Here is a 14,586-nt window from a genome sequence, read left to right as displayed (position 1 = left end):
AGTGGTCCAGTGGTTAAAGGTCTGCACTTCCAGTGCCAGGGACATAGGTTTGAACCTGGCCAGGAAACTAAGATCCCACATACCACATGGCAAAAAAAAAATACAAAACCCTTTATATGATGGTGCTCACAAGGTCAAAAGGATTACAACAGCTTAAGTTACATTCTAATGAAAGATATAAAGAAGAAGACTGATTGTACCACAAAGATTCTTTATGAGTCTGATTTCTGTAATTCTATCTTCAGAATTTCTTTACAGAGTGATAAGCCTTGAGTACAAAGAGCTTATTATGCTTGAAGCCACATCCTTTCTTTTTCGGGGGGCGCTAAACTGTGTGGCATGCACCAGGATCCTGGTTCCCTGACCAGGAATCAAACCCACTCCTTCTGCAGTGGAAGGGCAGAGTCCCAACCCCTGGACCCCGAGGGAAGTCCCCCTTTATTTTCTTTTTTAAAAGATGAATAATTTTCATGTCTAAAATATCCTGTGTAGAGGAATGACTTTGGACTTTTAAAAGTTCATTCTTTAGACTTCCTTGCTGGTACAGTGGTTAAGACTCTCAGCTTCCAAAGTGGGCAGGGGTAGGGGGTAGGGATGGTTTGACCCCTGGTCAGGGAACTAGTAAACAAACAGTAAAGAATCTGCCTGTAGTACAGGAGACCCCGGATCAATTCCTTGGTCAGGAAGATTCTCTGGAGAAGGGAATAGCAATCCACTCCAGTATTCTTGCCTGGAGAATTCCATGGACAGAGAAGCCTGGTAGGCTACAGTTCACGGGGTCACAAACAGCTGGACATGACTGAGCAACTAACATGTCACTTCAGAGAACTAAGATCCTACAGGTCCTCAAGGTATGGCAATAAATAAATAATTAAAAGTTAATTCTCAAAAATCTAGAGATAATTTCCATCTTCAAAAGGATATAGATATTGATAAGGAAGATTTCTAGGTTGTAATTAATCATTAAAATTTAAATCCAAAACAATGTTTTTTGATTAATTTTTATGGCACTTCCTTGAGTGAATTCATTGTTCAAATAAAGTATTTGATCTTTTTCATCTTTTTTTAAATTTTGAGATAATTATAAATGTATATAAAATTATAAAGAATAAGAGAAATCCTGTGTATTTTTTTTGACCATGCCTTGTGACCTGTGGGATCATTTATATACACATATATATATACATATACATAAATATTTATATATATATACACACATATATAATATTATAACTATGTATGCTGCTGCTGCTGCTAAGTCACTTCAGTCGTGTCCGACTCTGTGCGACCCCATAGACGGCAGCCCACCAGGCTCCTCCGTCCCTGGGATTCTCCAGGCAAGAACACTGGAGTAGGTTGCCATTTCCTTCTCCAATGTGTGAAAGTGAAAAATGAAAGTGAAGTCACTCAGTCATGTCCGACTCTTTGCGACCCCATGGACTGCAGCCTACCACGCTCCTCCGTCCATGGGATTGTCCAGGCAAGAGTACTGAAGTGGGGTGCCACTGCCTTCTCCATAACTATGTATACACTTTATTTATTTAGTTTTGGTTCTGCTGGGGTTTTGTTGCTGTGCAAGCTTTTCTCGATATGCCAGCAAATTTGAAAAACTCAGCAGTGGTCACAGGACTGGAAAAGGTCAGTTTTCATTGCACCCCCAAAGAAAGGCAATGCCAAAGAATGCTCAAACTACTGCACAATTGCACTCATCTCACATGCTAGTAAAGTAATGCTCAAAATTCTCCAAGCCAGGCTTCAGCAATATGTGAACCGTGAACTTCCAGATGTTCAAGCTGGTTTTAGAAAAGCCAGAGGAACCAGAGATCAAATTGCCAACATCCGTTGGATCATCAAAAAAGCAAGAGAGTTCCAGAAAAACATCTACTTCTGTTTTATTGACTATGCCAAAGCCTTTGACTGTGTGGATCACAACAAACTAGAAAATTCTTCAAGAGATGGGAATACCAGACCATCTGACCTGCCTCCTGAGAGATCTGTATGCAGGTCAAGAAGCAACACTTAAAAATGGACATGGATCCATCTGCAGATGAATGGATAAGAAAGCTTTGGTACATATACACAATGGAGTATTTCTCAGCCATCAAAAAGAATGCATTTGAATCAGTTTTAATGAGGTGGATGAAATTGGAGCCAATTATACAGAGTGAAGTAAGCCAGAAAGAAGAACATCAATACCGTATATTAACGCATATATATGGAATTTAGAAAAATGGTAACCTGAACCCTGTATAAGAGACTGCAAAAGAGACATAGGCATTTAGAACAGTCTTTGGGACTCTGTGGGAGAGGGTGAAGGTGGAATGATTGGGGAGAATGGAATTGTAGCATGTATATTACCATAAGTGACCAGTCCAGGTTCGACGCATAATTTTTCCTCTGTTCATTTCTTTGCATTTGTGCTTTTTTAATAAAAATACTTTTAACTGTAAAGAAAAAAAAAAAATGGACATGGAGCAACAGACTGGTTCCAAATAGGGAAAGGAGTACATCAAGCTTGTATACTGCCACCCTGCTTATTTAACTTATATGCAGAGTATATCATGTGAAATGCCAGGCTGGATGAAGCACAAGGTGGAATCAAGACTGCCAGGAGAAATATCAGTAACCTCAGATATGCAGATGACACCACTCTTATGGCAGAAAGCGAAGAACTAAAGAGCCTCTTGATGAAAGTGAAAGAGGAGAGTGAAAAAGTTGGCTTAAAGCTCAATATTCAGAAAACTAAGATCATGGCATCTGGTTCCATCACTTCATGAAAAATAGATGGGGAAACAATGGAAACAGTGAGAGACTTTATTTTGGGGGGCTCCAAAATCACTGCAGATTGTGAGTACTGCCATAAAGTTAAAAGAGGGTTGCTCCTTGGAAGAAAAGCTATGACCAACCTAGACAGCATATTAAAAAGCAGAGACATTACTTTACCAACAAAGGTCTGTCTAGTCAAGGCTATGGTTTTTCCAGTGGTCATGGATGTGAGAGTTGGAGTATAAAGAAAGCTGAGCACCGAAGAATTGATGCTTTTGAACTGTGTTGATGGAGAAGGCTCTTGAGAGCCCCTTGGACTGCAAGGAGATCCAACCATCCAACCAGTTCATCCGAGGATATCAGCCTTAAATATTCATTGGAAGGACTGATGCTGAAGTTGAAACTCCAATACTTTGGCCACCTGATGCGAAGAACTGACTCATTGGAAAACACCCTGATGCTGGGAAAGATTGAAGGCAAGAGGAGAAGGGGACAACAGAGGATGAGATGGTTGGATGGCATCACCAACTCGATGAACGTGCGTTTGAGCAAGTTTCGGGAATTGGTGATGCACAGGGAAGCCCAGCATGCTGCAGTCCATGGGGTCGCAAAGAGTCTGATACAACTGAGTGGCTGAACTGAACTGAGGTATGGAACCTGTGTCCTCTGTATTGGCAGGTGAATTCTTACCCACTGGACCACCAGGGAAGTCCTGTTATGTTCATTTTTATAGATATTATGGAAACTGAGGTTTTGGTTAAGGACTTTTCCCAAGATCACCCATCTAGTTAGTGTCAGGTTAAGAATATGAATCCAAGCAGACTGAATTCAGAGCTTCCAGAGTTTGGACATTTGTTCATATTTCTTGGCTCTTTTGGTTTTTTCTTCTATGACTAGCTTACTTTGCTGTTATTTGTATTTGACAAAGCTTTTTTTATATATATTAAAGAATATTCACTTTTCTTGTTACAAATATTTTCTACTGTTCTTTCGTTTCACTTACATCACTTTTGTCAGTTCTTTACATGATCAAATGCCTAGTTTCTTTTTTTAATTGAAGTATATAGTTGATTTAAAATGTTGTGTTGGCGCAGAGCGGTTTGGTCGTTCGTTGGAAGGAGTTCTTCCTGTGTTTCGGCTACTGCGGCTCTTTGGGCAGCAGCGGCGGCGCGGCGGTCGGAGAAGCGGTCTAAAACTTCGGCACTAGGTAAAAGAAAATGGCCCGAACCAAGCAGACTGCTCGTAAGTCAACGGGTGGGAAAGCGCCCCGCAAGCAGCTGGCCACCAAAGCGGCCAGGAAAAGCGCCCCCTCTACCGGCGGGGTGAAAAAACCTCATCGCTACAGGCCCGGGACTGTTGCGCTTCGAGAAATCCGTCGTTACCAGAAATCCACCGAGCTTCTGATCCGGAAACTGCCTTTCCAGAGGTTGGTTAGGGAGATCGCCCAGGATTTCAAAACCGATTTGAGGTTCCAGAGTGCCGCCATCGGCGCCCTGCAGGAGGCTAGCGAAGCGTACCTGGTGGGTTTGTTTGAAGATACTAATCTGTGTGCCATCCACGCTAAGAGAGTCACCATCATGCCCAAAGACATCCAGTTGGCTCGCCGGATACGGGGAGAGAGAGCTTAAGTGAAGGCAGTTTTTATGGTGTTTTGTAGTAAATTCTGTAAGATACTTCGGTTTAATTTGTGAGTTTTTTTGTAAGAAATTGTTTATAATATGTTGAATTTGTACTTAAGTCATTCCATCTTTCACTCAGGATGAATGCGAAAAGTGACTGTTCACAGACCTCAGTGATGTGAGCACTGTTGCTCAGGAGTGACAAGTTGCTAATATGCAGAAGGGATGGGTGATATTTCTTGCTTCTCATGATGCATGTTTCTGTATGTTAATGACTTGTTGGGTAGTTATTAAGGTACTAGAATTGATAAATGTGTACAGGGTCCTTTTGCAATAAAACTGGTTATGACTTGATCCAAGTGTTTAACAATTGGGGCTGTTAAGTCTGACCATACATCACTGTGATAGAATGTGGGCTTTTTCAAGGGTGAAGATACAAGTCTTAACCACAGTGTAACTTACAGTTTCCTTAAAAAAAAAAAAAGTAAACCTGGCAGCTATAGAATACACTATGTGCATTTATAATAGCTATTTTATATATTGTAGTGTCAACATTTTTAAATTAAATGTTTTACATTGAAAAAAAAATGTTGTGTTAGTTTCAGGTGTACAGCAAAGTGATTCAGTTATACATACATATATGTATACTTTTTTCAGATTCTTTTCCTTCATGCTGCTGCTGCTGCTGCTAAGTCACTTCAGTCGTGTCTGACTCTGTGTGACCCCATAGACGGCAGCCCACCAGGCTCCACCATCCCTGGGATTCTCCAGGCAAGAACACTGGAGTGGGTTGCCATTTCCTTCTCCAATGTGTGAAAGTGATTACAAAATACTGAGTTTCATAGTTGCCTGTGCAATACAATAGGTCTGTATTCATTATCTGTTTTACATCTAGTTGGGTGTATACGTTAATTCCAAAATCCTAATTTTTCTCTCCCACCCTCTACCCTCTTTGGTAACCATAAATTTGTTTTCTATGTCTGTGGGTGTATTTCTGTTTTGTACATAAGTTTCTTTGTATCTTTTTCTCTTAGATTCCACATGTAAGCAATATTACATGATATCTTTCTCTGGCTTACTTCACTTAGTACAATGATCTCTGCTGCTGCTGCTAAGTCGCTTCAGTCGTGTCTGACTCTTTGCAACCCCATAGACAGAAGCCCACCAGGCTCCACTGTCCCTGGGATTCTCCAGGCAAGAACACTGGAGTGGGTTGCCATTTTCTTCTCCAGTGCATGAAAGTGAAAACTGAAAGTGAAGTCGCTCAGTCGTGTCTGACTCTTGGCGACCCCATGGACTGCAGCCTACCAGGCTCCTCCGTCCGTGGGATTTTCCAGGCAAGAGTACTGGAGTGGGTGCCATTGCCTTCTCCAACAATAATCTCTAGGTCTATCCATATCGCTGTCAATGACATTGCTTCCATGTCTCAGCTATTGTAAATAGTGCTCAAGTGATTACTGGGGTGCATGTATCTTTTTTAATTACAGTTTTCTCCAGATGTATGCCCAGGAGTGGGATTACAGGATTTATGTGGTAGCTCTATTTTTAGTTTTTTAAGGAATCTCCATGCTGTTCTCCATGGTGGCTGTAGCAATTTACATTCCCACCAATAGTGTAGGAGGTTCCCTTCTTGCCACACTCTCTCCAGCATTTATTTGTAGGCTTTTTGGTGATGGCCATTCTGACCAATATAAGGTGATATCTCATTGTAATTTTTATTTAAATGCGTAGTTTCTTTATTAACTGAAGAAGCAGACTGACAAACAGCAGACTTGTCCTGACATGTTAAAATTTTTTACTGTGAACTTGAATGCCTTTGTTTAGGATGGGAAGTAGGTGGAGTGAGTGGGGGTGTGGAGGTATGCAGAGGGATAGTCTTGAGTTAACTGACTGCAGTACTCAGCACCCCTTATTGCTTACTCTTTAACTCATCTCCTTCTCCTGCCTGACCTCCAAAATGTATTTGCGTTTTCAGTTCTTGCATAGTTTATTTCTGTCTTAAAATCTCCCCCATCCCAAAGGTTACTTTATAAAAAGTCACCTAGGATGTATTTTGGTGTATGATGTGAGGGAAATGAATCCAAACTTTACATACTGGATGAGTGATTATATCTATGTCATTTATGAATTATGCTACTATCTGTCCATAATATCATTCAAATATTCTTCCAAAACATCCTTTGGAATTTTCAAATTTCTGCTGCTTTAATAGTGAGCATTCTTGTACACAAATCACTGACACATCTCAGATATCCTGATCAATCCTTCAGATAGACTGAAGATAAGGTAGAAGTGAGGAACTAATCGGTTTTGGTCTTTTATTGGCTGTTCTCTATGACAATACCAATATATATTACCCTAGGTGGAAACTTGTTCACTAATCATTTGAGTCACTTACTTGATCATGGCAAGTTCCAAGATTCACCAAATGTAGGTTTTTGGTATGAAAATTCCATACACACAAAGACTGGTTCCAGTTCATGAAGTTTTTTTCTTCTAAGATTTATTTTATAAACATGTATGAAAAGTTCTACATTACTATTGGTCAGATTACAGAACAATCTGCCTTGAAGCCAGTATACAGTTTTCAAGATCAGAGACGCTCTGTTCTTTTAGTTCTTTAAAGAAAAAATGGTTTGACTTGTTTTACTTATGTAAGATTTAAAACCATATACATCAACTTATTTGTGCGGCAATTAATTAATCTATGAAGCCATGATTTACTGTTAACGTTCACCCACACTGTCTGTTGGCATTTCACGATAACTTAAAAATAGCTCCAGTGACAGTGGGAAGGCAACTTTAAGCAAAAGAGCTGTTACTGGGCAAGAGTTGTTTCTTTCAACAGTCTTCTTTGGATTGCTGTCACTTTCCTCACCAACTGGATGAGATGCTAAGAATGGCCCAACAGTCCCTCTTCAGTTCGTCTTTGCTTTCTGCCATAAGGGTGGTGTAATCTGCATATCTGAGGTTACTGATATTTCTCTTGGCAATCTTGATTTCAGCTTGTGCTTCATCCAGCCTGGAATTTTCACATGACGTACTCTGCATATAAGTTAAATAAGCAGGGTGATAATATATAGCATTGACATACTCCTTTCCCAATTTGCAACCAGTCCATTGTTCCATGTCCATTTCTAAGTGGTGCTTCTTGACCTGCATACAGATTTCTCAGGAGGCCAGTAAGGTGGTCTGATATTCCAATTTTGAAGAATTTTCCACAGTTTTTATTGATCGACAGTCAAAGGGTTTGACGTAGTCAATAAAGCAGATGTTTTTCTGGAACTCTCTTGCTTTTTCAAGGATCCAATGGATGTTGGCAATTTGATCTCTGGTTCCTCTGCCTTTTCTAAATCCAGCTTGAACATCTGGAGGTCTACTTAATGAAATTCTTTCTCATGCAAGTGCAATTTATACATCTGTGAATAACCTTCCTCTAGTAGACTAGCCTACTGACAGAAGTGTCAGAGCTGGGTTGGGTTCCCACAATTCATTGATTTACCAAACACTTTTTAGGCATCACTCACTCTGAACTGGCCTCATAAGAACAGAGATAAAACATGAAGACACTTGCTCACAGGGGCTGCTAGCAGGAAAAACAGAATATGAAAATAAAATGTTGTGTGTACAGGGCAGAACCACCAGGACTAGCCTGTAAGAGGGTCCTAGGGCCTCAGAGAATGGAGCTGTTCCTGCAGTAGGGGGAATTACACATTCAGCCATGTGTATGGGGCCCCTGCCAGGTGTCAGGTATGGTACTCAGACCGGGGACCCTCCATGATTGTGATGTTAAATTTAATGTTTACCTAAGTGCCTTCAAATCTGATGAAATGGTTTCCTTTGAAAATCCACTACCCTATGCTTTGAGTGCTTTGTCTGTCATGTGCAATAACTTTGTAAAATCCATACAGTGATTCAAATATGGATGTCAACATCAAGGAAAAAAAACGTGTTTTCTCTGATAACAAAAATTGCCGTAGTTCATTTTTATTGAGGAACCAAGTAAGGGTAATTTACTTCTCTACTTTCTGGTAAGTAGAAATACTTTTCAACAAAGAAACTTGCCATTAAATACTAATTAAAGGTAATTCCCCCTTGAAAACATGCTACGTGAAGAAGGCACAAAAGATCAAAATGATCCCATTTACATGAAATATCCAGAACAAGCAAATCTAGACAGAAGGTTAGTGGTTGTGAGGGACTGGAAAAAGGAGAGAATGTGGAGTGACTTTACTAGATACAAGGTTTCTTTTGGGGGGTGATTAAAACATTTTGCAATTTAGTGGTGGAAATGCACAGTCTTGTGACTGTACTAAAACCTGCTAAATTGTACGCCTGAAATAATGAATAGGCTCCCTTGCCACTACTAGAGAAAGACCATGCAGCAAGGAAGACCCTGCACAGCCAAAAACCAACAATTTTTTTTTAAATAATGAGTATTATAAACTGTAAAGTCTATCAAAAAATTTAAATAAAAAGAAACCTGGTTCCAAACTGTTTAAACTTCTGCATCATATTGCCACTGTGAGAATTATGACTGAAGAAATCTAAGTGAGTGTTTAAAAAATACATCTATTTCTGGTATCTACAGAAGCCGCAGGGAGCCCTCAAATTTCCTTTTTTTAAAAAATTCAATTACAATAGGAACATGGAAGCCATTTAGCAATTCTAAATGCTCAATAAGGAATACTGGAAAAGTATAGGGTAAGCTTCTACAAAGAATTAAAAACCTGCTTGACCCATGTAAACACAAAGATTTAAAAAAACCAAAAAACACAACTTAGGTTTTTAAGTTCAAAAAGTCACAAGAAGATTTGGGAGAATATTAAACCAAATGCTATGGGTAGGCTGTTAAAGGAATGCTGGATTCCAGACAGCTGTGTAAATGCTCTGTGCCTCAGTTTCCTCATCTTTAAATGGGAATGCCTTGCCATGCCAAGTCGCTTCAATCCTGTCCGACACTGTGCGACCCCATGGACTATAGCCTGCCAGGCTCCTCCGTTCATGGGATTCTCCAGGCAAGAATACTGGAGTGGGCTGCCATTTCCTTCTCCATTAAATGGTAATAACAGCCCTTAACTCAAAAGATTGTTGTGAACGTAAGTACATAAAGGGGCTTCCCAGGAGGCACTAGTGGTAAAGAACCTGCCTGCTAATGGAGGAAACGCAAGAGATGTGGGTTCGATCCCTGGCTCGTGAAGATCCCTTGGAGGAGGGTGTGGCAACCCACTCCAGTATTCTTGCCTGGAGAATCCCCATGGACAGAGGAGTCTGGCGGGCTACAGTCCATAGGGTCAGAAAGAGCCAGACAAGACTGAGGATGCACACATCCTTCCATCCTTGCCAATGTAGAAGACTGCAAGAGATGCAGTCTCAATCCCTGGATGGGGACGATCTCCTGAAGGAGGAAATGGCAACCCCCTGCACTATCCTTGTCTGGAGAATCAATCCCATGGACAGAGGAGCCTGGTGGACTACAGTCCATAGGGTCACACAGAGTCGGACACGACTGAAGCAACTTAGCACAAGTACATGAATGTCTTCAGTTCAGTTCAGTCGCTCAGTCATGTCTGATTCTTTGCGACCCCGTGAATCGCAGCATGCCAGGCCTCCCTGTCCATCACGAACTCCCGGAGTTCACTCAACTCAGGTCCATCAAGTCGGTGATGCCATCCAGCCATCTCATTCTCTGCCGTCCCCTTCTCCTCCTGCCCCCAATCCCTCCCAGCATCAGGGTCTTTTCCAGTGAGTCAACTCTTCGCATGAGGTGGCCAAAGTACTGGAGCTTCAGCTTTAGCATCAGTCCTTCCAATGAACACCCAGGATTGATCTCCTCTAGAATGGACTGGTTGGATCTCCTTGCAGTCCAAGGGACTCTCAAGAGTCTTCTCCAGCACCACAGTTCAAAAGCATCAATTCTTCGGTGATCAGCTTTCTTCACAGTCCAACTCTCACATTCATACATGACCACGGGAAAAACCATAGCCTTGACTAGACGGACCTTGGTTGGCAAAGTAGTATCTCTGCTTTTTAATATACTATCTAGGTTGGTCATAACTTTCCTTCCAAGGAGCAAGCGTCTTTTAATTTCATGGTTGCAATCAGCATCCGCAGTGATTTTGGAGCCCCCCAAAATAAAGTCTGACACTGTTTCCACTGTTTCCCCATCTATTTCCCATGAAGTGATGGGACCAGATGCCATGATCTTTGTTTTCTGAATGTTGAGCTTCAACCCAACCTTTTCACTCTCCTCTTTCACTTTCATCAAGAGGCTTTTGAGTTCCTCTTCACTTTCTGCCATAAGGGTGGTGTCATCTGCATATCTGAGGTTATTGATATTTCTCCCGGCAATCTTGATTCCAGCTTGTGCTTCTTCCAGCCCAGCGTTCCTCATGATGTACTCTGCATATAAGTTAAATAAGCAGGGTGACAATACACAACCTTGACATACTTCTTTTCCTATTTGGAACCAGTCTGTTGTTCCATGTCCAGTTGAATGTCTTAAAAGCACTTAAAAAAAAAAAAAAGGCAGCTATATAATTATCGGTTAACAATGGACTGATTTTTACTTTTCGCTTACCCATATTTTCTAAGTGAACTGCAACGAACACCATTTTTCTAAGAGGATTTATTCTTTAAAACAAAAAATGTGTCGAAACACTTGACGAGCAGACGAAAGAGTGAAATGAAAGAACTTAAAGGATACAGAGAGCGCACACCAACGCGCCCGACGGAGGCCGACGCGGGCAGGCGGCGCCCGCGGGCAGAGAGCACGCGAAGCACCCCGTACGCCGGCCCCCAGGCCGCCATGCTCTTCCGGTCCCAGAGGCCGGGCGGCGGAAGTCGTCACTCGCCGAGGGACGGAGCCCACGCCGCGCTCCCGGCAGCAGGCTGGCGATGGCGATGGGCGGCGGCGGCGGCGGGAGCGGCAGCGGCTTCCCGGAGCCGGAGGACGCGGTGCTGTTCCGGCGCGGCACTGGCGAGGTGAGGTGGAGGCCCCGTTGTCGCCGACCAACCCCCGCGCTCCTTCGCCGGCCAGTCCGCTCACTGCGCGGCCGTGATCCGCGTGTTTCTACGTCTTTCCCCACTTGGAGCCTCAGCCTCAAGCTCCTTCTTCGCCCAGTTTGGGCTCCGTAATGACTTCAAGCGCTGCCGCTACTTAATTGTCCTTCGGCTGTCCACCACCTAGCTCTGAGAGGGGGTGGGAGGTGTGTGGGGACAGGCCAGGGCGAAGCAGGGAAAGTAGTTAGGAGTTTATTGAAACGATCCAGTTGTTAGCCGTGGAGAGCAAAATCACTTGGATTCTGGATTTATTTTGAAGTCGGAGGCAACAGGTTGTGCTCGTGGATACAATAATAGAGTCTTGAGAGAGGAAAGTGAAGGATAACTCCAAGATTGTTCTGAAGAACTGAAAAGATTAAGTTGCCGCTTACTAGGATGGGGAAGACTACAGGTAGAGCAGGTTTATAAGGGGGTGAGATTAGAACTCATTCTTTTAAAAAAAAAATTTTTTTTTTTTTAAGTTTTGTATTGGGGTATAGCCGATTAACAATGTTGTAGTAGTTTAGAACTCATTCTTGAGTGAAATGTGATTGGAGCGAGTTCAAGAGTCGGAGAGGAGAAATTCAAAGCAACACATATAAGCAAATATTTCAAGTTTTATTGTGGGTACTGCAAGATAGAGAAATCGAATGGAGAGGGAGTGAGATAAAGAGGATTCTTAATTGGTTTTTTATTTTGAAGATGGGAACAGTGTTTCAGCACGTTTGTGGGCTGATAGGAAAGATCCAATAAGGACGATATAATTGACGTTGCAGAAGAAAGGAGAGGACTGTGGCAGCAATGTTCTAGAGAAGGTAGGAGGGAATGGATTTGGCCTTTGTTAGAAACATTGACAGTTCAGTTATATGGGTTCAGATTTGTGTGGATGGGCAGATATAGTGGCAAGAGATTATGAAAATTCTGTTTTGATTGTTGCTGTTCTCAGTAAAAGAAGCAAGTCATCAGTAGTGAAGAGGGAGCAGGGGTCAGGTGTTGGAGGTTAGGGAAGAGAGAGGGTAGAAAGTGAGCCTCTAGGAGAGTGGGTGAGTGTTGGATTTAATGTAGTGGAATTGTTGCTAGGCAACATTCAAGGCCTACTTCAGATTTGTGGTTATGAGTTTAAAGGAGACTAGATAGCATGATTATGTTTTTCATTAGCTAAATTTTTCAAATCCAGTTGTGTGAGGGCAGACAAAGTCAATGAATAGTGGAAATTAATATGGTTATAGTTTTAACCTAGTATGAAGTGAGGAGGCCAGTACAGAGAGTTATCTTCTTGACTGATGTTGGAATTTAACTGAACTGAACTGAAGAAAGAAAGTGAGGGCATTAGGATGGGGAGAGACAGTTTAAAAAGTGGGAAGATCACAGTTTTACCAGGCCCAGTGAGGTGAGAAGATTGTCATCATCAGCCTACTGGGAGTAAGTTGTAGAGCCTGTCTGGTGGTAGCTGGAGAGTAGGAGTCTTAGTTGAGTTTATGGAGAGGTTGTAGTTAATGGTCGTATTAAGGACCATAGAAGTGGGTAGCTGAGACTCTGCACTCTAAAAGGTCATTGGTAGCGAAGCATTTAAAGAACTAACAAGGGTAGGGTATTGGAAGGATCACGTACGTGGGTTTTTAAATAACCAAAGTTTATGACAGGAGTAGTGCTGGAGAGAGTACTGGGATATAAACCTCAGGGAATGAAGCAGGGTGACCCAGGAGGCTGCAGGTGATTGCTGTGAGAAGGGATAGTGGTGACACTAGTGGGATAGAGTTTGGTGACAGAGTTTTCAAACCTGGGAGTTTTAGGGAGCAAGAATCATCTGGAAGTGGAGGTGAGGAACAAGGAAGATTCCTTCCCCACCTCTGGCACACTGATTTGAGAGAGATGGAGAAGACATTTCATTTTGAAATGCCTGTAGGGACAGAGCTGGGCTGCTGTTGATGACTGAGGAACAAATAAAAGGCAGGCCTGGTGGTCTGTTCTCTTTGCTATTGCTGGGTAACAAGTCACCCAAAACTTAGTGGCTTGGAACAATAATCAGTTTATTATTTCTCATAATTTCTGTGGGGCAGGAGCCTGTGAAGGTCTTAGTGGGTGGTTCTCCTTCAGACCTTTCATGTGTTTGCATGAACATAGTTGTCGGAGCTACAGTAGCTGGTGACTGAGCAGCTAGGGACCGACAAGCCATCTCTTTTCTTCATATTGTCCCAGCTTCTCCATGTACTACCAGTGTGTGGGAGGATTTGAATTTCCTTGTACCCCTTTGTAATTCTTCCCTTTCATCCCTCCTCATGTCCTGTCCCCAGACAACTGCTCCACTTTCTGTCACCCTTGTTTAGTCTGCATTTTCTAGAATTTTGCAGACTTGGAATCTGTTTTTAATATGGCGTCTTTTTATTCAGCTTACTTTGCGTTTCATCCATGTATGTACCAGTTATTCATTCCTTTCCATTGCTGTAGGATCCTGTTGCATAAATATGCTACAGTTTATTCATTCGCTTGTTCGTGAACATTTGGGTTGCTTTCAGTTTGCGACTATTAAAAATAGAAACACCATAAATGTTAGTGTAGAAGACTTTGTATGAGCATATGCTTTTATTTCTCTTTGGGGAATCCCTGGGTCATGGAGTAGATACATTTTAATTCTTTTTTTTTTTTTTTTTTCTTTTGGCTCCACTCTGAGGCTTGTGGGATCTTAGTTCACCAACCAGGGACTGAACCCAGGCCCTCAGCAGTGAGAGCAGGAATCCTAACTACTGTTTATTAAATTGTTTAGCTTATATTCTTCAGGAACCCCATTTACTCATATGCTAAATATTTTTTGCCAGTCACCACTTTATTTTCCTTCCTTTCTTCTTTCCTTTCTTTTCATCTATTCCTTGGTACCCGTTAGATTTTCAGTCAAGTATCTTCTTTGAGTACCTTGTAGTCAGTATTACTTTTTCTTCCTTTTCTTTCTTGATTTCGTTTAACTTCTGATTTGATTCCCAATTGCCTTCTTTTCTCATCTGAGTTTTAGAAATTTTGATTGTGTTTTTTTCCAGATTGCAAATGCTTGTTTGACAGTTTAATTTCAGATGGCTATTGCATTTTCTTCTGTTTGTGATTGTTAGTTGAGAATTTTTATCACCTAAAATATTTCTTCTTGTAGTAGCTTTGTATGGATATCTTG

The 14,586-nt window shown here is 41.8% G+C and overlaps 2 protein-coding genes across 3 annotated transcripts in view; both read left to right on the top strand.

The window, feature by feature from the left end:
• Positions 1 to 3,919: 3,919 nt before the first annotated feature.
• LOC129553191 (histone H3.3A) lies at positions 3,920 to 4,739 on the top strand. The gene has a single exon (XM_088827747.1). It carries the CDS (start codon positions 3,984 to 3,986, stop codon positions 4,392 to 4,394), a length of 411 nt encoding a protein of 136 aa, XP_088683873.1. The 5' UTR covers positions 3,920 to 3,983; the 3' UTR covers positions 4,395 to 4,739.
• A 6,490-nt stretch (positions 4,740 to 11,229) lies between these two features.
• LOC129553194 (survival motor neuron protein) overlaps positions 11,230 to 14,586 on the top strand; it is a 28,835-nt gene continuing 25,478 nt past the window's right edge. For both annotated transcript variants that reach the window (XM_055421907.2, XM_088827746.1), the window contains exon 1: positions 11,230 to 11,369. In XM_055421907.2, the coding sequence (XP_055277882.1) occupies positions 11,283 to 11,369 (87 nt within the window). In that variant the 5' untranslated portion in view covers positions 11,230 to 11,282. The remainder of the gene's footprint in view (positions 11,370 to 14,586) is intronic.

The sequence above is a fragment of the Moschus berezovskii genome, chromosome 18 (assembly GCF_049115385.1).
Source record: "Moschus berezovskii isolate FMDL1 chromosome 18, NW_MosBer_1.0, whole genome shotgun sequence".
In the NCBI taxonomy this organism is placed as follows: Eukaryota; Metazoa; Chordata; class Mammalia; order Artiodactyla; family Moschidae; genus Moschus; species Moschus berezovskii.
This window is presented reverse-complemented; position numbering and strand designations above follow the sequence as displayed.